The sequence below is a fragment of the Schistocerca gregaria genome, chromosome 10 (genome assembly GCF_023897955.1).
Source record: "Schistocerca gregaria isolate iqSchGreg1 chromosome 10, iqSchGreg1.2, whole genome shotgun sequence".
NCBI lineage: Eukaryota > Metazoa > Arthropoda > Insecta > Orthoptera > Acrididae > Schistocerca > Schistocerca gregaria.
This window is the reverse complement of record NC_064929.1, coordinates 127,620,705-127,647,416: the sequence shown is the minus strand read 5'-3', so window position 1 is coordinate 127,647,416 and position 26,712 is coordinate 127,620,705. Positions and strand designations below refer to the sequence as shown.

At 44.7% G+C, this 26,712-nt stretch overlaps 1 protein-coding gene across 1 annotated transcript in view; it reads left to right on the top strand.

Annotated features, from left to right (window-relative positions):
- Positions 1 to 26,712, top strand: part of LOC126293534 (tyrosine-protein kinase Fer-like) — a 90,806-nt gene that overhangs the window by 36,081 nt on the left and 28,013 nt on the right. Inside the window, exons 3-4 of the mRNA XM_049986802.1 lie at positions 1,090 to 1,266; positions 18,425 to 18,638. Coding sequence (XP_049842759.1) covers positions 1,090 to 1,266; positions 18,425 to 18,638 — 391 coding nt within the window. The remainder of the gene's footprint in view (positions 1 to 1,089; positions 1,267 to 18,424; positions 18,639 to 26,712) is intronic.

Genomic DNA, 26,712 nt, shown 5'->3' with positions numbered 1-26,712 from the left:
AGACCCTTAAAGTAGTAAAGGAGTTTTGATATTTGGGGAGCAAAATAACTGATGATGGTCGAAGTAGACAGGATATAAAATGTAGACTGGCAATGGCAAGGAAAGCGTTTTTGAGGAAGAGAAATTTGTTAACATCGAATATAGATTTAAGTGTCAGGAAGCCGTTTCTGAAAGTATTTGTATGGAATGTAGCCATGTATCGAAATGTGGTGGTACAGAAGAATGCTGAAGATAAGGTGGATAGATCACGTGACTAATCAGGAGGTATTGAATAGGATTGGGGAGAAGAGAATTTTGTCGCACAACTTGACCAGAAGAAGGGATCGGTTGGTAGGACATGTCTTGAGGTATCAAGGGATCACAAATTTAGCATTGGACGGCATCGTGGAGGGTAAAAATTGTAGAGGGAGAGCAAGAGATGAATACACTAAGCAGATTCAGAAGGATGTAGGTTGCAGTAAGTACTGGCAGATGAAGAAACTTGCACAGGATAGAGTAGCATGGAGAGCTGCATCAAACCAGCCTCAGGACTGAAGACCACAACAACAACATTCTTTCTGATCAAAATATCGGTTCTTGTTGAATTGTGAGTTAGAAACTGTAAAATCTGAGTCTTCCTGTGATTTAGGATGAAATTATTTTCCACAAGCCATGAACGTATTTCATGAACTACATTATTTGATAATGTTTCAATATTACACGCAAGATCCTTCGCTACCAAGCTGGTGTCATCAGCAAACAGAAATATTTTTGAATCACCTGTAATCCTAGAAGGCATATCATTTATATAAATAGGAAACAGCCGTGGCCCCAGCACTGACCCTTGAGGAACGCTCCACTTAACAGTGCCCCATTGGGACTGAAATCACTACCACTCTGAATATTGCACATAATTACCTTCTGCTTTCTGTTGTTAAAGTAAGAGGTGAAGCAATTGTAAGCTACTCCCCTTACTCCATAATGGTTCAACATCTGCAGTAATATTTTGTGGTCAACACAGTCAGAAGCCTGGACGTTTCGAAATGCCCTAGTAGCTGCAGGCCATGGTGGACACTTCGGTAAGTTGACAGCACTGCTCTTGTGTTGCAGGGCTGGTACTGCAGGCCAGGAGTTTTCTTCAGCAGCGTGGAGCAGCTGGTGTCGGGTTACCAGAGGTCTGGGCAGCTGTTGCTGGAGGGCTGGAGCGGGCGACTCGTGAGGCCTGTCCAGAACGTCACCTGCGACCTCACCAGCCAGGACGTCACCCTCATCAAGAGGATCGGTGAGGTACGTTCGTTCAGTCAGCACTGTTGCACACTGTCAGATATCGGGGACGCATTTCTGAGGTGTCAGTTGGGCTGTTTAGTGTACGCCTAAGATGCTGCGTGTCAAATCCCCGGTACATTTATCGTCAGTCTCTCCCTCCAGTAACAAGTCACAACCCACTGGAAAAGGGAGCAGGTGACTCCAGTATATAAGAAGGGTAAAAGAATGGACCTGCAAAATTACAGTTCTGTTTACTGCAGAATCCTTGAAAAGCTTATGTCCACGAATCAGCATGGTTTTATAAAACATCGCTCATACTAAAGTCAGCTTGCCCTTCTCTCACATGATATACTGTGAACTATGGATTATGGAGAACAGGCAGATTCCACAGTTTTAGATTTACAGAGTTGGCCGCTGTGGCCGAGCGGTTCTAGGTGCTTCAGTCCGGAACCACGCTGCTGCTACGGTCGCAGGTTCGAATCCTGCCTCGGGCATGGGTGCGTGTGATGTCCTTAGGTTAGTTAGGTTTAAGTAGTTCAAAGTTCTAGGCGACTGATGACAATGCTTAGAGCCTAGATTTCCAAAAAACATTTATCACAGTGGCCCGTAGCAGGCTGTTAATGAAGGCACGAGCATATGGAATAAGTTCACATGTAAGTGAGTGGCTCGAAGACTTCTTAAATAATAGAATCCAGTATGTTTCCTCGACGGAAGCTGTTCATCAGAGACAAGGGTATCGTCAGGAGTGTCCCAGGGAAGTGTGATGGGATCGCTGTTGTTCTTTGTACACATAAATGGTTTGGCGGACAGGGTGGGCAACAGTCTGCAGTTGTTTGTTGATGATGCTGTGGTGTACGGTAAGGTGTCGGAGTTCAGTGATTGTAGGACGATACAAGGCGAGTTTACAAAATTTTCAGCTAGTGTGATGAATGTAAACCAGCATTAAATGTGGAAAAATGTTAGTTAATGCAGATGAGTAGGAAGAACAAACCTGTAATGTTCGGATACAGTATTACTAGTGTCCTGTTTGACAGCCGGCCGGAATGGCCGTACGGTTCTAGGCGCTGCACTCTGGAACCGGGCGACCGCTACGGTCGCAGGTTCAAATCCTGCCTCGCGCATGGATGTGTGTCATGTCCTTAGGTTAGTTAGGTTTAATTAGCTCTAAGTTCTAGGCGACTGATGACCTCAGAAGTTAAGTCGCATAATGCTCAGAGCCATTTGAACCTGCTTGACACAGTCAAGTTTAAATGTCTGGGAGTAACGTTGCAAAGAGAGCACGTGAAAAGTATGGTAGGGAAGACTTCAGTATATAGTGAGAATCTTAGGAAAGAGTGGTTCAACTGTAAAGACACTGGTGTGTCTGGCGACATACCATCTGACTTTCGGAAAAGCATCATCCACACAATTTCGAAGATGGCAAGAGCTGACAAGTGCGAGAATTATCGCACAATCAACTTAACAGCTCATGCATCGAAGCTGCTTACAAGAATAATATACAGAAGAATGGAAAAGAAAATTGAGAATGCGCTAGGTGACGATCAGTTTGGCTTTAGGAAAAGTAAAGGCACGAGAGAGGCAATTCTGACGTTACGGCTAATAATGGAAGCAAGGCTAAAGAAAAATCAAGACACGTTCATAGGATTTGTCGACCTGGAAAAAGCGTTCGACAATATAAAATGGTGCAAGCTCTTCAAGATTCTGAAAAATGTAGGGGTAAGCTATAGGGAGAGACGGGTCATATACAATATGTACAACAACCAAGAGGGAATAATAAGAGTGGACGATCAAGAACGAAGTGATCGTATTAAGAAGGGAGTAAGACAAGGCTGTAGCCTTTCGCCCCTACTCTTCAATCTGTACATCGAGGAAGCAATGATGGAAATAAAAGAAAGGTACAGGAGTGGAAGTAAAATACAAGGTGAAAGGATATCAATGATACGATTCGCTGATGACATTGCTATCCTGAGTGAAAGTGAAGAAGAATTAAATGATCTGCTGAACGGAATGAACAGTCTAATGAGAACACACTATGGTTTGAGAGTAAATCGGAGAAAGACGAAGGTAATGAGAAGTAGTAGAAATGAGAACAGCGAGAAACTTAACATCAGGATTGATGGTTACGAAGTCAATGAAGTTAAGGAATTCTGCTACCTAGGCAGTAAAATAACCAATGACGGACGCAGCAAGGAGGACATCAAAAGCAGACTCGCTATGGCAAAAAAGGCATTTCTGGCCAAGAGAAGTCTACTGATATCAAATACCGGCCTTAATTTGAGGAAGAAATTTCTGAGGATGTACGTCTCGAGTACAGCATTGTATGGTAGTGAAACATGGACTGTGGGAAAACCGGAACAGAAGAGAATCGAAGCATTTGAGATGTGGTGCTATAGACGAATGTTGAAAATTATGTGGACTGATAAGGTAAGGAATGAGGAGATTCTACGCAGAATCGGAGAGGAAAGGAATATGTGGAAAACACTGATAAGGAGAAGGGACAGGATGATAGGACATCTGCTAGGACATGAGGGAAAGACTTCTATTGTACTAGAGGGAGCTGTAGAGGGCAAAAACTGTAGAGGAAGACAGAGATTGGAATACATCAAGCAAATAATTGAGGATGTAGGTTGCAAGTGCTACTCTGAGATGAAGAGGTTAGCACAGGAAAGGAATTCGTGGCGGGCCGCATCAAACCAGTCAGTAGACTGATGACAAAAAAAAAAAAAAAAAAAAAAAAAAACCGGAGGCATACAGATAAACGCAAGTGGAACAGGAGGGGAAATGACTGGCAGTACTACAAGGTACCCTCTGCCGCACTTCGTACGGTGGCTATCACAGAAACTATGTAAATATAAGATGGAGACCTACAAAGAAGGGAAGCTTCCCATAAGATCGTGCAAGTTTAAGATAAACTATGTCATGTGACAGAAACGTCCCCCTGCTTAGCTGGGTGGTAACGTGCCCTTCTCCCATGCAAGCGGGCCCGGGTTCGAAAAAATGGTTCAAATAGCTCTGAGCACTATGGGACTTAACAGCTGAGGTCAGTCCTCTAGAACTTAATTAAGCCCAACTAACCTAAGGACATCACACACATCCATGCCCGAGGCAGGATTCGAACCTGCGATGCAGTCGCGCGTTTCCGGACTGAAGCTCCTAGAACTGCTCAGCCACAGCGGCCGGATAAACACCGTTGCAAAAGCGCGCCTTCTACAGAAATAATTATTGTGAGCCAATCAGAGTCTACGTTACTTGCAATTCAAGTGAACATTCTCTCATGGCACGGTCGCAGATAAACAGCCGGTCTCGTGATTTGCCGCTCTGAGGGCTGCACTTGGCTTTCCGATTTTCTTATTCCTAAAAGAAATTTCTTCTACCGTCCCACACAAATCATTTTGTGGCAGAGAGTCTGCCCACAAAGCACCTCCCTTCTGGACAAAGAGTATAGGTAATTCTCTGTCATTACATGCTCAAGATGGCTGCTTTCCGCTCCAAACAATTTTGTGACCCTTTGGTCCTTTTGAGTTAAATTTCACATCCAGGGCCACCTAGGAGGAGCTGTAAAGGCAGCAGTAAATAACAGGTCTCCCTCACCACAGTAAAAGGAAAGTAGAAGAAGATTTTGGCAGTAGTGAATATTGTCCGCAGTATGATGCAGCGTTAAAGAATCAACGACACCCACTACCAGAAAGTGCATACTCGTGTTACATTATAAAATATGTTGCGTGACAGCCGGCCGGTGTGGTCGAGCGGTTCTAGGCGCTTCAGTCTGGAACCGAGCGACCGCTACGGTCGCATGTTCGAATCCTGCCTCGGGCATGGATGTGTGTGATGTCCTTAGGTTAGTTAGGTTTAAGTAGTTCTCAGTTGTAGGGGATTGATGACCTCAGATGTTAAGTCCCATAGTGCTCAGAGCCATTTGAACCATTTTTTTGCAAGTTGGCGGCAGTAAAGTTGTACTGCAGTCAGACTCAAATGCTGGTTCTCTAAATTTCCTCAGTAGCGTGACAGTTTGGGAATGAATTATCACGAAACAAGGCAATGATGGTTGGCTAGAAGTGATGCAGCTGACGACCTGAATATGTGGGACATGAGTCTCACAGATAAGATCGATATGGTACGTCGACCTCTACTGTGACACATTAGCAGATAACTGGGAATGTTGCTGCTGTTCGCTAGAAGGAATCTTGGCAAGGCCCTTATGAAAACTAAAACTAAACTCCTCCCGAACAGGCCGTATAGGCCCGATGGTACCGAACGGCCACCATGTCATCCTCACCCCATGGGCGTCACTGGATGTGGGTATGGAGGGACATGTCGTCAGGTACACACCGCTCTCCTGGCCGTATGTCAGTTTGCAAGACTGGAGTCACCACATTTTAGTCAAGTAACTCCTCAGTTTGCCTTACAAGGGCTGAATGCAGACCACATGGTCACCCATCCAAGTGCTAGCCCATCCAGACAACGCTCAACTTCGGTGATCTGACGGGAACAGCTGTTACCACTGCGACAGAGTCGTTGGCCAAGGCTCTTATGACCCATAACACTTCTCGTCAGTAGCTACGATGTCAGCTGCAAAGATAACATCCAAGAAGTAAGTGCATCTCTATTATTACACATTACTAGATGCCACGAGTGTGGTGCACTAGATACTTAACAGAGAAGAACGTTAATATTCATTGGTTGTCGTTTTCTGCTGCTCACATATCCATCGCTGGTAGAGGATCACTCACCCACTCTGAGCCATCCCGACGTCCCATCACAACGCGCTACGCAGAACGGGCTAGACCAGCAGAAATATCTGGGATGCTCCCCAGATGTTATTGGAACAACTAAGGAGAGTGCACAGGTATATGGAATAGATATACTGAAGAGGAATGTTCGTTGCTGAGGAAACTGTAGGGCAGCTCTCAGTGGAGTGAACCAAACATAAGATCTATTGATGAAGAAAATGATAATTATGATGTGGTTTCTAGTGACAGCAAGAAATTTGTGATAGCTACGGCCACTGATGCAGGTTACTTGCAGTGCCACTAGGCTGGGAGGTCACTGGTTCGAGTCCTGTTCCCAAAAGAACATTTTCCACCTGTATTTAGGTACCGATGGCGATGGAGTGTGTAACAGAATATTGAGGTACTGTGCTGCACATGTTAGCCCTGTATTTAATCCGACCTGTAATTCTTCCTTTAGGAATGGTAAGTTTCCTGAGCGATTAAAATACTCAGTAATAAAGCCGCTTTATAAAAAGGGAAAAAGAGATAATGTAGATAATTTAAGACCTATTCCTGTGCCATCAGTGTCTGCAAAAGTTATTGAAAAGGCTGTGTATGTAAGGATAATTGATCATTTTATATCACACGATTTGCTATCAAACGTGCAATTCAGCTTTAGAAGTCGTTTAACAATTGAAAATGCTATATTCTCTTTTCTCTGTTAGGTACTGTATGGGCTAAACAAAAGGTTTCGAAGGCTTGGCATATTTTTTGATTTAACTAAGGCATTTGATTGTGTTGATCACAAAATATTGCTCCTGAAGTTGAACCATTATGGAATATGGGGAGCAGCTCACAATTGGTTCACCTTTTACTTACCTTTTACTTTAGCAACAGGCAGCAAGAGGTCATTATTCACAATGTTGAAAATGGCTGTGATATGGGGTCTGAGTCAGGTACTGTCAAAGGGGGGTGCCGCAGGGATCAGTGTTGGGGCCACTCTTGTTTATTAATTATATAAATGATATGCACTCTAGTATTACAGGTAACTCTAAAATATTTGTGTTTGCTGATGACACTAGCTTGGTAGTAAAGGATGTTGTGTGCAACATTGGCTCGGTTTCAAATAGTGCAGTTCATGACACAAGTTCATGGCTTATAGAAAATAAACTAATGCTACATCACAGTAAGACTCAGTTTTTACAGTTTATAACTCACATTCAACAAAACATGACGTTTTAATTTCACAGAATGGGCATGTGATTAGTGAAACTGAACAGCTCAGATGTCTAAATGTTCTGATAGATAGTAAGCTGTCGTGGAAAGCCCACCTTCAGGATCTTGTTCAAAGACTTCATACTGCCATTTTTATTACTCGAATGGTATCACAAGTGAGTGATCGTTCGACACGAAAATTAGCCTACTTTGCTTATTTTCATTCGCTTATGTCCTATAGTATTTTTTGGGGTAACTCTTTCCATTCTACAAGGATATTTTTGGCTCAGAAACGGGTGGTTTGGGAAGTAAGTGGTGTAAGTTCACGAACCTCTTGTCGACCTCTGTTCACGAGTCTGGATATTTTGACATTGGCCTCTCAATATATATATATATATATATATATATATATATATATATATATATATATATTCGTTACTGTCATTTCTTGTTAACAATATTAGCTTATTCCCAAAAATAAGCAGCTTTCACTCACTTAACACTTGACAGAAATCAAATCTGCATTTGGATCGGACTTCCTTAACTTTCGTGCAAAATTGTGTGCAGTATACTGCTGCATCCATTTTCAATACGCTACCACTCGAATTCAAAAATCTTTGCAGTAATCCGCGGGGTTTCAAATCGAAACTGAAGAATTTCGTCATGGGTCACTCCTTCTATTACGTTGACGAGTTCCTTGAAAAATTAAGCTGATTCTTATTGTATTGTTGATTGCGGTTACTTAAACTTATGGACTGACTTTTTTCGGGTTCATAAACATTTATTTTTATCTGTGTAATTTCATGTACTGACACGTTCCATGACCTTGGAGATTTGCTCCTCAATGTGGTCCTAGGGAACGTGAGGTGTAAATAAATAAATAAAAAAAACAGTTCCCGAGCATTAGATGGGGTGACTTGGTCCTGGTGTACATCTTTACCCTTACTTCAGTGTCTCATGGAGTGAGAATTTGTGAAAAAGTTGATGGTGAACTGACAAGTGCAAATGCTAAGTTTGGTGATCACTCACATTTGCAGTCGGTGTGAAAGGTGCACAAAACCCTAATCATCCGTTTCCACCAGCGCTAGTGCTTGCTAAACTGGAACAGCTTCCTGCAGCTAAATTTAACCATGTCTACAATTCTATGATGATACAATCTACCAGAAGGTTTTATATGCAACAGTGTGTAGCTACATGGCTAAGTGAATAAATGTGATAGCTTCTCAAAATGTAAAAGTTCAATGGTCAACTGGCAGCCGTTTCAAAGAATTTTTTTCTGTCACTGATCGGTTATTCCTTTACTGGCAATAAATTGTAAATTTAATTAATGTCAAATATCAGCATGGTACAGGGTCGCTGTTAGACTTTACGTGTCCCTAAAACTTCCATGGTAAGTCGATTCTAAAAAAGAAAGAAGCTGAGGCATCATAGTCTCCAATGAAACTAAACTAAACTAAACTGAAGGCCCAACGGTACCGACCGGCCGCCGTGTCATCCTTAGTCCCCAGGTGTCACTGGATGTGGATACGGAGGGGCACGTGGTCAGCACACCGCTCTCCCGGTCGTTTGTCAGTTTACGAGACCGGAGCCGCTACTTCTCAACGAAGTAGCTCCTCAGTTTGCCTCACAAGGGCTGAGTGCACCCCGCTTTCCAACAGCGCTCGGTAGACGGGATGGTCACCCATCCAAGTGCTAGCCCGGCCCAACAGCGCTTAACTTCTGTGCTCTGACGGGAACCGGAGTTACCGCTGCGGCGAGGCCGTTGACCACAGCCTACCATAGCATGATATAAAGTGCTACCATTGTCAGACCAATCTTAGAACAGTGCTGAGGAAGTGTTGCCATCTTAGTATTATTTTTGTCACATATTAAGGAATTATGAATTGAGTGTGGTTGAAATTCAGAACTGAAAGTTTCACAGTTCACCCAGCTGCTATTTGCGCTGCCAACAGTGCTTACTCCGGCTCCTGGTATAATCCTACACTGCTTGAGAGTTGCTAGGGACCAGAGATGTTATTGAACAGAAGTAATAACAGGCAATGTTGGGCGCCACGAAATATAGTGCATAAACAATGGAGGTGGAGTCGCTAACTTTTGCACCTAAAATAACTCCGAAAGTATGATAGGAACTGATTAGTTTGTATGTTGCATGGGACAACGGGGGTCATAATATGAGGTTGGTTTTTTGTTGCTAGGTGTGGTCGCGTCAGAGATATGAAGGTCATCTTTGCTTTTTTTTTTTAAATGGGTTGCTATAGTTTGGCACTTATTTTCTGATAGCAGCTATGGACACGAATCCGGTGATGTGTACCAGTAATGACGTTGAAGGTGAACAAAGGTCAAAAAGGTGGCATGAACGTCCATTTACAGAAGGCGTTCGAAGTGATAACCATTGGTATCAATGCAGTGCTGCAATGTTCTTATCATTAACTGAGAGGTATTCCTTATCACTTCGGCACTTATCGAAGCACATGCTCTGACAATCCTTTCCCGCATGTCTTCAGGTGTAGTTGGAACGTCTTTATAAACAATGTCTTTTACAAATCACCACAAGAAAAAATCCAGAGGCGTCAAGTCTGGCGAACGAGATGGCCACGAGTCATATCCTTTGCATCCAATCCAGCGATATGGGAATTGTCTGCAACTCAATTCTAGCCATCAGCGAAAAATGTCCCGGACACCCATCGTGTTGATATCACACTCTGTTCCTTGTTCCTAAAGGTATTTCTTCCAATAACAGACCAAATGTTTCTTGCAGGAATGTGGTGTACTTCCTACTATTAAGATATACTTCGATGAAACAGGGGCCTATAATTCTGTCCTCCAGAACCCCACGCCATACATCCACCGACCACGTTGTTTGGTGTGCATCTTACCGCAGCCAACATGAATTTTCAGTTGCCCAATAATGCATGTTATGCAAACTAACATTTCCGTGGTTCGTGAATGTAGCCTCGTCAGGAAATAAAATCAAATTAATAAATGTGTCATCCCTCTGAATCTGAAGTTGAGCCCATTTGCAGAAGTCAGTGCGACGCATACAATCTGTACCAGTGAATTATTGGTGAAGACTGGTTTGGTAAAGACGATATTTATGGCAATCTAGACCAACACTACTCTGGCTTATACCCGATTCCCTTGCGATCTGACGCGATCTAACGCAAGGATCTCAAACCACAGTGGCAAGAGTACCAATTTCCTTTGCCGGATGTTTCAAGAAATGGTTAAAATGGCTCTGAGCACTATGGGACTTCACTTCTGAGGCCATCAGTCCCCTAGAATTTAGAACTAATAAAACGTAACTAACCTAAGGACATCACACACATCCATGCCCGAGGCAGGATTCGAACCTACGGCATCCCAAATGTTGTGAGAGCCAACACCGTGCTACTAAAGGAGGCCGAAATACACGCGTTTTAGCTCACGCAGGCTGGCGTAAGGTCTGGAACATGACAAGGGAATTAGAATTGAGAAAAACGGACGTAGCTGGTGGAATACTTAACTTTAATCCATTAATGACGAACGTCGCTCTTGACGGTACATGATTTACAATATCAATAAAAACTGATCATGGCGCCTTGCTAGGTCGTAGCAAATAACGTAGCTGAAGGCTATGCTAACTATCGTCTCGGCAAAGGAGGGCGTAATTTGTCAGTGAACCATCTCTAGCAAAGTCGGCTGTACAACTAGGCGAGTGCTAGGAAGTCTCTCTAGACCTGCCGTGTGGCGGCGCTCGGTCTGCAATCCTGATAGTGGCGACACGTGGGTCCGACTTATACTAACCGACCGCGGCCTATTTAAGGGCTACCACCTAGCAAGCGTGGTGTCTGGCGGTGACACCACACCAAAGGTGTTGTTTATGATTCAGGTGAGTGTGAAGCCCAGTTCATTACAGGTATGTTATTGTCGTGTAACCACTGCCACACAGGTCGTGCATTATGAACAGGTGCTCGATCCGTTGAAAGATGCAATCGCCATTCCCGAAATGCTCTTCAACATTGGGAAGCAAGAAGGTACTTAATGTAGACCTGTGCTGTGACAGTGCGACGCAAAACAACAAGGGGTGCAAGCCCCCTCAACTAAAAACACGACCTCACCATAACGCCACAGCCTCCGAATTTTACTGTTGGCTCTACACACGCTGGCAGATGACGTTCACCGGGTATTCGCCATAACCACATCCTGCCATCGGATCGCCACATTGTGTGCCGTGATTCGTCACTCTACTCAATGTTTTCCCACTGTTCAATCGTCCAATGTTGACGCTTCTTGCACCAAGCGAGGCGTCGTTCGTCATTTACCAGCGCGATGTGTGGCTTATGAGCAGCCGCTCGACCATGAAATCCAAGTTCTCTCACCTCCCGCCTAACTGTCATAGTAGTAGCAGTGGATCGTGATGCCGTCTGGATTATTCCTGTGTGGTGGTCTGTATAGGTGTCTGCCTATTACACATTACGACCCTCTTCAACTGTCGGCGGTCTCTGTCAGTCCACAGACGAGTTCGGCCTGTACACTTTTGTACTGTACGTGTCTCTTCATGTTTCCACTTTACTATCACATCGGCAACAGTGGACCTAGGGATGTTAAGGAGTGTGGAAATCTCGTATACAGACGTATGTCACAAGTTACACCCAATTACCTGACCACTGTCGAAGTCCGTGAGTTCCAAGGAGCGACATTGCCCGTTCACACAGGAGAACTGAGTTCCCTGACACCCTGGAACGTGAAGATATTTAATCTATGAAATGGCCTGCACTCTCCTGGGACAAACCCTATAGGGAAAGCCTGGGATGTGCTTGGAAGAACACCCCCTCCCCAAACCGCGAAGGACTGAAAACCGCCTTGAGAGAGGGGTGTGAGAGTATCCCCGAAGGACTCCTCAACACTCTGGTAGTCAACATGGATAACAGGTGCAAATTCGCATTAATGCCCGAGGAGGACGTATTCCTTACTGAGAGACCGATATCGACTTAATATGGGGGGTCTGACTTGTGTCAAACATGAACGATATTTTTTGTCTGGTTTCCTGCTTTCCCATGTCGTGAAATCTTTATACCATTTTTTTTTTATAAATACAGGATAAGTCACTAACTATTGCCACCAATAATCACTCCGAAAGTATGAGAGGAGCTGACAAGTTTGTGAGACAAAAGTTGCATGGGACTATGGGGGCTATAATATGAAGTTGGTTTTTTGTTGCTAGGTGGGGTCGCGTAAGAGATATGAAGGTCAACTTTGTTTTGTTTTTTAAAATGGGATGCTATAGTTTCGTACTTTTTTTTTTATAACGGATATCGAGACGAATCAAATGATGGGTAACAGTGAGGTCTTTGAAGGTCATTAACTGAGAGGTATTCCTTATCACATCGGCACTTATCGAAGCACATGCTCTGACAATTCTCACTCGTATATCGTGCAAACAGTAAATATTCCCCGAATACTGCGTATCCATCTAACGTGCCATTGACATGTATAAACACAATTCGACGGTTTCACAATACAACACTAATACAATACAACACTAATAGGAACGGTAAGACTAGTATCGTCGAATCAAGCGAATGTGAATGATGTATTGCTTCGAAGAACTGGTCGATATGCTTCTCATTTACGGAGAATGTCAACGAAATTAAGTGAGAGCTATAGACTTATACACTGAAAGATATCCTCAATGTACTCACCCTACACGTCGTACATTTAAATATGTGTATGACAAATTGAGAACAACTGGACCTTTAACTCATCGGAAAAATATCCGGTGCCGGCCGCAGTGGCCGAGCTGTTCTAGGCGCCATAGTCTGGAACCGAACGACCGCTACGGTCTCAAGTTCGAATCCTGCCTCGGGAATGGATGTGTGTGATGTCCATAGGTGAAGAATGGGCTGCCATACCAGCACCTGACTGAACATATGCATGTGAGAGTGGAAGCTGTCATCAAAGCTAACGGTGGGCCAACACCATATCGAATTCCAGCCTTACCGAAACTAAGTCGTTTTCAGCTAGGGCCGGATATTTCTGATGATACAGTGTATGTTTTGAGAGGTAGAAGGTTCTGCTAGAGCACGAAGTTCAAAAATGGTTCAAATAGCTCTGAGCACTATGGGACTCAACTTCTGAGGTCATCAGTCCCCTAGAGCTACTTAAACCTAACTAACCTAAGGACATCACATGCCCGAGGCAGGATTCGAAACTGCGACCGTAGCGGTCTCGCGGTTCCACACTGTAGCTCCTAGAACCGCTCGGTCACTACGGCCGGCGGCACGAAGTAGTTGAATGTTTCTCGAATGAGTCAAAGAAGGCGCTTCAGGCTACAATGCCATACCACGTGTCCTGGTAAAATGACACTGTATGTCGCTTTACCCACATGTGGACTCCTGTTCTGTGTGCCGCGCAGATTGGCAGCGCGGTTAGGGGCGCCATATCACGATTTGCGCGGCCCCTCCCGCCGGAGGTTCGAGTCCTCTCTCGGGCATGGGTGTGTGTCTTGTCCTTAGCGTAAGTTAGTGTAAGTAGTGTGTAAGTCTAGGGACCGATGACCTCAGCAGTCTGGTCCCTTAGGAATTCAGACATACACGTTTGTTCTGTGTGATCATTCATACTAACTGAGCTGATTATTTTATGTTTAAATTTCAGAACAACAGCAATAGGTCATTCTCGGGTAAAATAAATTAAACGGAACATGAACTGGTAAGTGTGCAATGATACACAAATGCAAAACAATTCAATGAATTGACGTAGACCAAACATAAGAACATGAATTTCCCTTTTCAATGGCTCGTAATGAAGTAAGGAAATCGTCAAGACGTTCTTGAGATGCGGTCCAGTTGCAGCCGACTGTAGATTCTGTTATCAGCGACGAGATGGGATGGCTTCGGGCGTCGGCAGCGTCCGGAGTTCCCCAGGCTACGCCTAGAAAACGAACTAGGAACACGAACAAAATCTTCAACTCAGTTCAGAAAGGACTGGGTAGATTCCAGGCAGGTTTCAACACCGCGTTGTGCGTGAACTGGTACGATATCTGGAACTATATGCACACTGCTGGCCATTAAAATTGCTACACAAAGACTAAAGCAGATGATAAACAGGTATTCATTCGACAAATAAATTATACTAGAACTGACACGTGATTACATTTACACGCAGTTTGGGTGCATAGATCCTGAGAAATCAGTACCCAGAACAATCACCTCTGGCCGTTATAACGGACTCGATATGCCTGGGCATTGAATCAAACAGAGCTCGGATGGCGCGTACAGGTACAGCTGCCCATGCAGTTTCAACGCGATACCACAGTTCATCAAGAGTAGTGACTGGCGTATTGTGACGAGCCAATTGCTCGGCCACCATTGACCAGACGTTTTCAATTGGTGAGAGATCTGTAGAATGTGCTGGCCAGGGCAGCAGTCGAACATTTTCTGTATCGAGAAAGGCCCATTCAGGACCTGCAACATGCGGTCGTGCATTATCCTGAAGAAATGTAGGGATTAGCAGGGATCGAATAAAGGGTAGAGCCACGGGTCGTAGCACGGCTGAAATGTAACGTCCACTGTTCAAAGTGCCGTCAATGCGAACAAGAGGTGACCGAGACGTGTAACAAATGGCACCCCCATACCATCACGCCGGGTGATACGCAAGTATGGCGATGACGAATACACGCTTCCAATGTGCGTTCACCGCGATGTCGCCAAACACGGATGCCACCATCATGATGCTGTAAACAGAACCTGGATTCATCCCAAAAAATGATGTTTTGCCATTCGTGCACCCAGGTTCGCCGTCGGGTACACCATCTCATGCGCTCCTGTCTGTGATGCAGCGTAAAGGGTAACCGCAGCCACGGTCTCCGAGCTGATAGTCCATGATGCTGCAAACGTCGTCGAACTCTTCGTGCAGATGGTTGTTGTCTTGGAAACGTCCCCATCTGTTGAGTCGGGGATCGAGACGTGGCTGCACGATCCGTTACAGCCATGCGGATGAGACGCCTGTCATCTCGACTGCTAGTGATACGAGGCCGTTGGTATGCAGTACGGCGTTCCGTATTACCCTCCTGAACCCACCGATTCCATATTCTGCTAACAGTCATTGGACCTCGACCAATGCAACCAGCAATGTCGCGATAGAATAGCGATAGGCTACAACCCGACCTTTATCAAAGTCGAAAGCGTGATGGAACATATTTCTCCTCCTTTGACGAGGCATCACAACCAAGTTTCACCAGGCAACGCCCGTCAACTGCTGTGTATGAGAAATCGGTTGGAAACTTTCCACATGTCAGCACGTTGTGTGAATGCTCTGAGAAGATAATAATTTGCATATCACCGCATCCTGTGCCTGTCTGTTAATTTTCGCGTCTGTAGCACGTCATCTTCGTGGCGTAGCAGTTTTAATGGCCAGTAGTGTAGTCGCGCTTGTTTACTGTGACCATTAACGAGGTGAGACAACTTGCATTCAAAACAGCCGCGAAAAGCAAAGAGAAAACTTACTTTTGGAAAAGAAAGACTTTCATAGTTTGTACTGCTTGGAACTTAACTCGAATTCAAAACTCGGAGAACTCTCTTTACGGTTTCAGAACGGTAATTTGTAGATACAAATTGCATGTGCTTAAATAAGCCACAGAAAAAACTTCGTTTGTGATGTCTTTAACTGGATAGGGCAGTTGAGGACCATTTTTCAAAAATGGAACTAATTTTGTCTCTTCTTGGGTTCACATTCGGAATTCTACTTTCCGTCTCAGCTTTTTGTACGGTTGAAGTGAAAAACAGTAATTGATACTGTTGCAGAATTGTTTCAGGCGAAGTCTTTTATTTGTTAACTACGAGTCTATTAGACATATGGGCTCAAAATTGTTCAAATGGCTCTGAGCACTATGGGACTTAACATCTGAGGTCATCCGTCTCCTAGGACTTAGAACCACTTAAACCTAACCAACCTAAGAGCAGGACACACATCCATGCCCGAAGCAGAATTCGAACCTGCGACCGTAGTGGTCGCGTGGTTCCTGACTGAAGCGCCTAGAACCGCTAGGTCACAAAGGCAGGCTATTAAACATATCAAATACCTAATGTTTACGTGATTTTTTTACATTTTTTTTGCTCCCATGTCTTTTTAGACTACCATCGGTCTCAAATGGCATACTTAAGCACTTCTTACAAGAATGTCAAAAACGTATGGTTCATATTAATTTACAGACATGACACCAAGATTACGAAACCTACAAGCGAATAAAAAACAATCCTGATATAATTTTTATTTAATATCGTGGTTCATGAAGCAGTAATGGCCTAAAAGCAAAATGGTGTATCATTTTAGCCAGACTTCGCCTACGTGGTTACTGTTAACGACATGAAGTGAGACTGCGTTGTAATGGTACTCTCAAGGGTCAATATCCCCAGACACAAATGGGTATTTCGATCAGGGCAGTTTTATGTACGGATTTCTGTATGCACACAGGCTGACTTAGCTCAGAGGCGAATGGTGCTTCTCAAGATGTGGTGGGTGAAGTGCAATACTGGCCATTAAAATTGCTGCACCACAAGGATGACGTGCTACAGACGCGACATTTAACACACAGCAAGAAGAAGCTGTAATATGCAAGTGATTACCTTTTCAGAGCATTCACGCAAGGTTGGCGCCGATGCCAACACCTACAAAGTGCTGACATGAGGTAAGTTTCCAACCGATTTCTCATACACAAACAGCAGTTGACCGGCGTTGCCTGGTAAAAAGTTTATGTGATGCCTCGTGCAAGGAGGAGAAATGCGTACCATCACGTTTCCGACTTTGACAAAGGTCGGATTGTAGCCTATCGCGATTGCGGTTTATTGTATCGCGACATTACTGCTCGCGTTGGTCGAGATCCAATGACTGTTAGCAGAATATGGAATCGTTGGGTTCAGGAGGGTAATACCGAACGCCGTGCTGGATCCCAACGGCCTCGTATCACTAGCACTCGAGATGACAGGCATCTTATCTTCATGGCTGTAACGGATCGTGCATCCACCTCTCGGCCCCTGACTCAACAGAGGGGGACGTCTGAAAGAAAACAACCATATGCACGAACAGTTGGAGACGTTTGCAGCAGCATGGACTATCAGCTCGGAGACCATGGCTGCGGTTACCCTTGACGCTTTATCACAGACGGGAGCGCTACGACGGCATACTCGCCGACGAACGTGGGTGCTCGAATGGCAAAACGTCTTTTTTTGGATGAATCCAGATTCTGTTTACAGCATGATGATGGTCGCATCCGTATTTGGCGACATCGCGGTGAACGCACATTGGAAGCGTAGATTCTTCATCTCCATACTGGCGTATCACCCGGTGCGATGGTATGGGGTGCCATTGGTTACACGTCTCGGTCACCTCTTGTTCGCATTGACGGCATTTTCAACAGTGGACATTACATTTCAGATGTGTTACGACCAGTGGCTCTACCCTTCATTCGATCCCTGCGAAACCCTACATTTCAGCAGGATAATGCACGACTGCATGTTGCAAGTCTCGTACGGGCCTTTCTGGATACAGAAATGTTCGACTGCTGCCCTGGCCAGGACATTCTCCAGGTCTCTCACCAGTTGAAAAGGTCTGGTCAATGGTGGCCGAGCAACTGGCTCGTCACAATACGCCAGTCACTACTCTTGATGAACTGTGGTATCCTGCTGAAGCTGCAAGGGCAGCTGTACCTGTACACACTATCCAAGCTCTGTTTGACTCAATGCCCAGGCGTATCAAGGCCGTTATTTCGGCCAGAGGTGCTTGTTCTGCGTACTGATTTCTCAGGATCTATGCACCCAAATTGCATGAAAATGTAATCACTTGTCAGTTCTAGTATAACATATTTGTGCAATGAATACCCGTTTATCACCTGCATTTCTTCTTGGTGTAGCTATTTTAATGGCCAGTAGTGTATACGCACAGTTTTGGATGTAGCTGATGATGTTTGGTTTGAGGATCGCTCAACTGTACGGTCATCACATCATTTACGTCGCAAGCTAGCCAGTGTCACAAATGATGACAACACAAACACCCAGTCCCCAGGTAGAGAAAATACCGAGCCCATCTGGGAATTGGACCCGATACCTCAAGATCCAGAGGAAGCAATGGTAGCCACTAGACCACTAGCTGCAGGATGGTTCTTCTGCAAAGTCCTTCCCTAATCTGATGAGACCGATGACCACGCTGTCTGGTCTCCTTCCCCAACCAACCAACCACTAGCTGCGGCCGCGGATGTAGATGTGTGTACATCTGTGTTACAGGGCTACTTTGGGGAGGTGTTCCTAGGACTGCTGAGGAGTTCTGGGGAGAAGGTGGCGGTCAAGATGTCCAAGGTGGACCTGCCCGACGAGCGCCGGCGTGACATCATAGACGAGGGCCGGCTACTCCACCGCTACAGACACCGCCACGTCGTCGGCTTCGTCGGCATGTGCCTCTACCACAGCACCATCATGATCGCCATGGAGTTTGTCCCAGGTGGGTCCTCACCGCACTTCTCTCAAAGGCTCCGTACCGCGCCACGAACCAAATGAACCTCTCTTACCATACTTTTGATAACGTTTCAGGAAGTGTACGAGAGTCGTTCAATAAGTACTGCACACATTTATTTCTCTCAGAACATATTTATTGTTAAGAGTCAGAGTTCGGTGACAATATACATCAACAGGTCCTATTTTTCTATGTAGTCTCCATCACGTTCTATGGCCTTACACCAACATTCTGGAAGAGCATGTATTCCCTGCTGGTGAAAGCCCTTGTCCTGTAGGCGTAGCCATGATTTCACTACATGGCTGGCACTCTTCTCATCTTCGAAGTGTGATCTCTGTAGAGAATCTTTAAGGGGGGTAGGACGTCAAACGGCCCGGCTTGGAGTAGAAGAGGCACCACAGGCTATTTTAATTTCTGCTGTCTATACTTTTACAAGCAAATTCATAAAAGTTTGTCACCATGACCAGGTGGGATTCAGGATTCACACTCGTAGCAGTGGAAGTTCGAAAACATAACAAAATATCTTTTTACATGTTAAATTTCATCATTTTTTCACTTACTATTGGCTGCATTTGTTGCTTTAGGTACACTTTTCTTCATAAGTAAGGGAGACTGTTCGATGATTTTTGCACAGCATACAAACCATACTTACAGGTGACTGAAACTCTAGAATCTTTTTAATTTATGAAAAAATGAACGAGCTGTTACGTTTTAAACTTTATGTTTAGAAAAAAATCAAATCTCAATTTTTACCACAGTTTTTAATAGATTTGGAAAATTCTAGTGTTTCATACACCTATGGTGTATGGTTTGTATGCTGTGCAAAATTCATCAAAGAATCTCTCTGGCTTGTGAAGAAGAAAGTACCTATAGCAACAAATGCAGCCAATAGTAAGCGAAAAAATGATGAAATTACACATGTGAACAATTTTATTTTGTTATGTTTTTGAACTTCCACTGCTATGAGTGTGCATCCCGAATCCTTCCTTGTCATGCTGACGAAGTTTTATGAATTTATTTCTAAAAGTATAGACAGTAGAAAATAAAATTGTCCTGTGGTGCCTCTCCTGCTCTAGGTCGGCCTGTTTGGCGTCCTACCCCCCCCTTCAGCGGTGCAAAGAGGTGCAAGTGCGAGGGTGTCAGGTCTGGACTGTTGGGTGGACGAGGCTATGATGTCCTACCCAATTTGGTGATGTGTTCCCGGATTCTCAGATTTGAGTGTGGGCATGCATTATCGTGTTGGAGTACGATTTCTGCTGGATTCTTGTCCGCTCGAACACGCCGGAAAAGGTTCTTGAGTTTATTGAGAGTCTTCACGTATGCCTCTGAATTGATGGTTGACCCTCTTGACATCACGTCCACGAGAACGACACCATCACAATCCCAGAAGACCGTCACCATGACCTTTCTGGCAGATGGGGTTCACTCGAATTTCTTTTTTTTTTTTTGTGCTGGATGAGGATGATGCCACTCCATGGACTGCGTTTCCGCTTCCAGCACAAAGTGGTTTACCCAGCTTTGTCCCCCGAAACGATCCGTGACAGAAAAGCCTCACCAACGATCTCTAAACGCTCCAACAATTGAGATGAAACAGCCTTTCCTTGAATTTTGTGGCCCGTTGTGAGCATTCGTTGAACCCATCGGGAGCAACTCGTTGAATATCCCAGAGTCTCTATCATTGCAGACGCACTTCCAATGCTGACCGACAACTCTAGAGCCAATTGTCGAGTTGTGATGCTCCAGTCGGCACGAATAATGGCATCCGCACGAATCAGCACGCCTGGAGCAGTGGCTGTGACAGGACGTCCCGAAAGTGGCTGATCGTGGAGTTCTGTTTCTGCATTTCCTGGAGCTGTGACTTTCTTTACCCATCGCCCAACTGTACTCCTGTCAACTGCAGCATCGCCATACACTGCGCACGAATTTTTATGGATTTTGAAACTTCCTGGCAAATTAAAACTGTGTGCCGGACCGAGACTCGAACTCGGGACCTTTCCCTTGGGCGGGCAAGTGCTCCACCAACTGAGCTACCCAAGCACGATTCACGACCCGCCCTCACAGCTTTAATCCCGCCAGTACCTCGTCTCCTACCTTCCAAACTTCGCAGAAGCTCCCCTGCATACCTTGCAGAACTAGCACCCCTGGAAGAAAGGATATTGCGGAGACATGGCTCAGCCACAGCCTGGGGGATGTTTCCAGAATGAAACACTCTGCAGCGGAATGTGCGCTTATCTGAAACTTCCTGGAAGATCAAAAGTGTGTGGCGGACCGAGACTCGAACTCGGGACGTTTACCTCTGTGAGGGCCGGTCATGAGTCGTGCTTGGGTAGCTCAGTTGGCGGAACACTTGCCCGCGGAAGGCAAAGGTCCCTAGCTCGAGTCTCGGTCCGGCACACAGTTTTAATCTACCAGGAAGATAACAAAGGAACAATTTGGAGTAGCAATCAAATCCCAGGGGAAAGAAAGGAAGCCTCTGAGGCTTGCCGATGACATTGTAATTCTCTCAGAGACAGCAAAGGACTTGGAAGAACACTTGAACGGAATGGACAGTGTCTTGAAAGGAGGATATAAGATGAACATCAACAAAAGCAAAACGATGATAATGGAATGTAGTCGAATTAAATCGGGTGATGCTGCGGGAATTAGAGTAGGAAATGAGACACTTAAAGTAGTAAAGGTGTTTTGCTATTTGGGGAGCAAAATAACTGATGATGGTCGAAGTGGAGAGAATATAAAATGTAGATTGGCAATGGCAAGGAAAGCATTTCTCAAGAAGAGAAATTAGTTAGCATCGAGTATAGATTTAAGTGTCAGAAAGTCCTTTCTGTAAGTATGTGTATGGAGTGTAGCCGTGTATGGAAGTGAAATATGGACGATAAATAGTTCAGACAAGAAGAGAATAGAAACTTTTGAAATGTAATGCTAAAGGACAATGATTAAGATTAGATGGGTTGATCTCATAACTAGTGAGCAGGAACTGAATAGAATCGGGGAAATTTGTGCTAAAACTAGACTAAAAGAAGGGATCAGTTGATAGCACACATTCTGAAGCATAAAGTGATCACCACTTTAGCACTGCAGGGAATCGTGGAGGGTAAAAACTGTAGAGGGATACAAAGAGATGAATACACTAAGCAGATTGAGAAGGATATACGTTGCAGTAGATACTCAGAGATAAAGAGGTTTGCACATCATAAAGTAGGATGCAGTGCTGCATCAAACCAGTCTTTTTACTGAAGGCAACAACAACAACAACTACAACAACGTAGGTTCCAGTCATTGGGCTAAAATGACAAAGGGAGTCCCACAGGGTACAATTTTTGGACCACTCCTATTCCTTATACAGGGTGAGTCAAGAGGAAAGGTACATGCTTTGAGGGTGATACTAGCGGTGATTCTGAACAAAGACTCCTAATAAACATATGCCCTTTTCTTAACCGCTTAGCGGTAAACCAATGAAAATAACTCTGAATGGGAAAGGTGTAGTGTTGTCCTTACCAACCGTGCCAGTACGCAGTTAACTTGCGCACGGAACAATTGTTTACCTCAAGTCTCAGTCCGACAGTGCTTGTCGCAGGGCACGGTACTACAGGGTTGTTACGTGAACAACGAATACAGCTTTGTGTAGTGAAAACGCACCGGATAGCCACGCATGCAGAGTATGTTGACAAAAGTGGAACGCAACCCTACTACTAGCTATAGAGGAATTGTTGCCCAGCTTGGTATTCCACAAACACGAGTGATAAGCACAGTACACAGAGGGCGTTTTGCTCGATCTGGGCCATCCTGCGCTGCTCCAGAGCCGCTTGTACGACCGGTGACAAGGTGTTTTCGGCCACTTGAATCCGGTGGTCGTCCGAATGCTTGGCGAACTGCGTCAAATAAAGAGTCCCAGGGTGACCGCCATCGTTGTCATGGGCTTCAGAGTTGCTGAATACCCTTCGTTGAAGCTGCTCACTGCCAGGAAATTCGCAATCTCCATCGTCTTCCAAGAGGTGCGTGAGTGAGGAATTTCTGGAGGCTAAAAATCTACTCTGTAGGAATCAGCATGGGTTTCGCAAAAGACGGTCGTGTGAAACCCAGCTCGCGCTATTCGTCCACGAGACTCAGAGGGCCATAGACACGGGTTCACAGTTATATTCCGTATTTCTTGACTTCCGCAAGGCGTTCGATACAGTTCCCCACAATCGTTAACGAACAAAGTAAGAGCATATGGACTGTAAGACCAATTGTGTGATTGGATTGAGGAGTTCCTAGATAACAGAACGCAGCATGTCATTCTCAATGGAGAGGTCTTCCGAAGTAAGATTGGTTTCAGGTGTGCCGCAGGGGAGTGTCGTAGGACCGTTGCTATTCACAATATACATAAATGACGTTATGGATGACATCGGAAGTTCACTGAGGCTTTTTGCGGAAGATGATGTGGTATATCGAGAGGTTGTACTGTAATGCAGGAGGATCTGCAGCGAACTGACGCATGGTGCAGTGAATGGCAATTGAATCTCAATGTAGACAATTGTAATGTTCTGCGAATACATAAAAAAAAGATCCCTTATCATTTAGCTACAATATAGCAGGTCAGCAACTGGAAGCAGTTAATTCCATTAATTATCTGGGAGTACGCATTAGGAGTGATTTAAAATGGAATGATCATCGGTAAAGCAGATGCCAGACTGAGATTCATTGGAAGAATCCTAAGGAAATGCAATCCGAAAACAAAGGAAGTAGGTTACAGTACGCTTGTTCGTCCACTGCTTGAATACTGTTCAGCAGTGGGGGATTCGTGTCAGATAGGGTTGATAGAAGAGATAGAGAAGATTCAACGGACAGCAGCGTGCTCGTTACAGAATCATTTAGTAACCGCGAAACCGTTACACAGATGATAGACAAACTCCAATGGAAGACTCTGCAGGAGAGACGCTCAGTAGTCCGGTACGGGCTTTTGTTGAAGTTTCGAGAACATTCCTTCACCGAGGAGTCAAACAGTATATTGCTCCCTCCTACGTATATCTCGCGAAGAGACCGCGAGGATAAAATCAGAGAAATTAAAGCCCTCATAGAGGCATATCGACAATCCTTCTTTCCACGAATAATACGAGACTGGAATAGGAAGGAGAACCGATAGAGGTACTCAAGGTACCCTCCGCCATACACTGTCAGGTGGCTTGCGGAGTATGGATGTAGATGTAGATGTAGAACGCCGGTTTCAGGCAGGTGCAAAAATTTGTTCAATCGTTCCGCATTCGGAAAAACCGTTTCAGGGGGGGATTCTAAACACTTTTATGGATCAAAAAATGCAGTTTAAAAAAATTAGATTTTTTGAACCAAAAGATAGTAAATGTCCCCTTAATAATCTTTCACTGGCACCTACTGGAGGCGTCTGATTTGTCACACATCGAGCCACTGCTCAGCCACACCCAGCAGTGGTGACCCATCTAGCTCCTGACCTCAACGACGTGCCACCATGATCCAATGAAGCGTCTGATGCCCACGGCTTCCCAGAATTTTGGAGAGGCTTTTTGGAACACTGTTACAATACTACAATGAATTAGCTGGGATGTCACATCATTAATTCAAACCGAAGTGAGGAAAATGTGTTTTCAAGCCTCGTTGTATCTGAGAGTCAGACTGAATGCATTACTTGTAGTAACGATCACACATTGTAACTTAGCGAGCACCATTGTATTCTCAATTTAGTACACAGTGCCTGCTTCCACATGATTTTCATGGGAGTACACATACATCTACATCTAAATCTACATCTTCATACACACTCCACACTCCACCATACGGTGCGTGGCGGAGGGTACCTCGTACCACAACTCGCATCTTCTCTCCGTGCTCCACTCCCAAACAGAACGAAGGAAAAATGACTGTATGCCTCTGTACGAGCCCTAATCTCTCTTATCTTGTCTTTGTGGTCTCTCCACGAAATCTAAGTTGGTGACAGTAAAATTGCACTGCAGTCAGCCTCAAATGTTGGCTCTCTAAATTTCCTCAGTAGCGATTCACAAAAAGACTAGAGACTCCCACCCGAGTTCCTAAAGCATTTCCGTAACACTTTCGTGCTGATGAAACCTACCAGTAACAAATCTAGCAGCCCGCCTCTGAATTGCTTCTGTCCCCTCCCTCAATCCTACCTCATAGGGATCCCAAACGCTCGAGCAGTACTCGAGAATAGGTCGTATTAGTGTTTTATAAGCGGTCTCCTTTAGAGACGAACCACACCTTCCCAAAATTCTACCAATGAACCGAAGACGACTATCCGCCTTCCCCACAACTGCCATTACATGCTTGTCCCACCTCATATCGCTCTGCAATGTTACGCCCAAACGTTTAATCGACGTGACTGTATCAAGCGCTACACTACAAATGGAGTATTCAAACATTACGGGGTTCTTTTTCCTATTCATCTGCATCAATTGACATTTTCAATATTTAGAGTTAGCTGTCACTCTTTACACCAATCACAAATCCTGTCCAAGTCATCTTGTATCCTCCTACAGTCACTCAAAGACGACACCTTGTCGTACACCACAGCATCATCAGCAAACAGCCGCACATTGCTATCCACCCTATCCAAAAGACCATTTATGTAGATAGAAAACAACAGCGGACCTACCACACTTCCCTGGGGCACTCCAGATGATACCCTCACCTCCGATGAACACTCACTATCGAGGACAACGTACTGGGTACCGCATATACTCATTTCCCGACCAAAGTTAAATATTAACTCAGTTTTACTTAAATGAAATACCCACATAAAGAAAGCGTGTGTTGCCTATCAGAAAACTAGGTACAGGCTGGGTGGTGAACTGTCCAAACTCTTTCCCTCCTCACCGCTCAGGGCACTTCATAATTGATCAGCCCAGTCTGTCAATCACTTACAAAGTTGAAACTTCCTGGCAGATTAAAACTGTGTGCCCGACCGAGACTCGAACTCGGGACCTTTGCCTTTCGCGGGCAAGTGCTCTACCAACTGAGCTACCCAAGCACGACTCATGCCCCCTCCTCACAGCTTTACTTCTGCCAGTACCTCGTCTCCTACCTTCCAAACTTTACAGAAGCTCTCCTGCGAACCTTGCAGAACTAGCACTCCTGAAAGAAAGGATATTGCGGCGACATGGCTTAGCCACAGCCTGGGGGATGTTTCCAGAATGAGATTTTCACTCTGCAGCGGAGTGTGCGCTGATATCTTTCATCAAAAAGGTCTGCAATTACTGGAATAATGGGGTAGATAGTCACGTTCCCTATAGCAGCTTTTGACAGTGTTGACTGGAATACTCTCTTACAAATTCTAAAGGTGGCAGGGGTGAAATACAGGGAGCGAAAGGCTATTTACAATTTGTACAGAAAACGGCAGTTATACGAGTCGAGCGACATGAAAGCGAAGCAGTGGTTGGGAAGGGAGTGAGAAAGGATTGTAGCCTCTCCCCAATGTTATTCAATCTGTATATTGAGCAAGCAGTAAAGGAAACAAAAGAAAAATTTGGAGTAGGTATTAAAATCCATGGAGAAGAAATAAAAACTTTGAGGTTCGCCGATGACATTGTAATTCTGTCAGAGACTGCAAAGGATTTGGAAGAGCAGTTGAATGGAATGGACAGTGTCTTGAGAAAGGAGGATAGAAGATCAACATCAACAAACGCAAAACGAGGATAATGGAATGAAGTCGAATTAAATCGGGTGATTCTGAACGATAAATAGTTTGGACAAGAAGAGAATGGAAAAAGGTGCAATAATTACGAGTCACATATTAAAAAAGATCTAAGCCGGAAAGGCGGCGTCATGAATAGTTGTAAGTAAGATAGCGAGTCGCTAAGGGCTGCTCGTACTTTAGTGAACAAGACTGGGGTGGCCACGTTAGAAAGTGTGGGCAAGCAAACATGGTGTTGCTACGAGCGCCATCTAGAAGCCGCAGAAACAGCTACGCTACTGTACATTCAAAATTAGACACATGAAATTGTGATGCGGCTGATCCAGACATAACGTAAGCACTAATAATAATAGGATGAAGTTACATATTTATCTGCTTTAAATAGAGATACATTTTGTAACG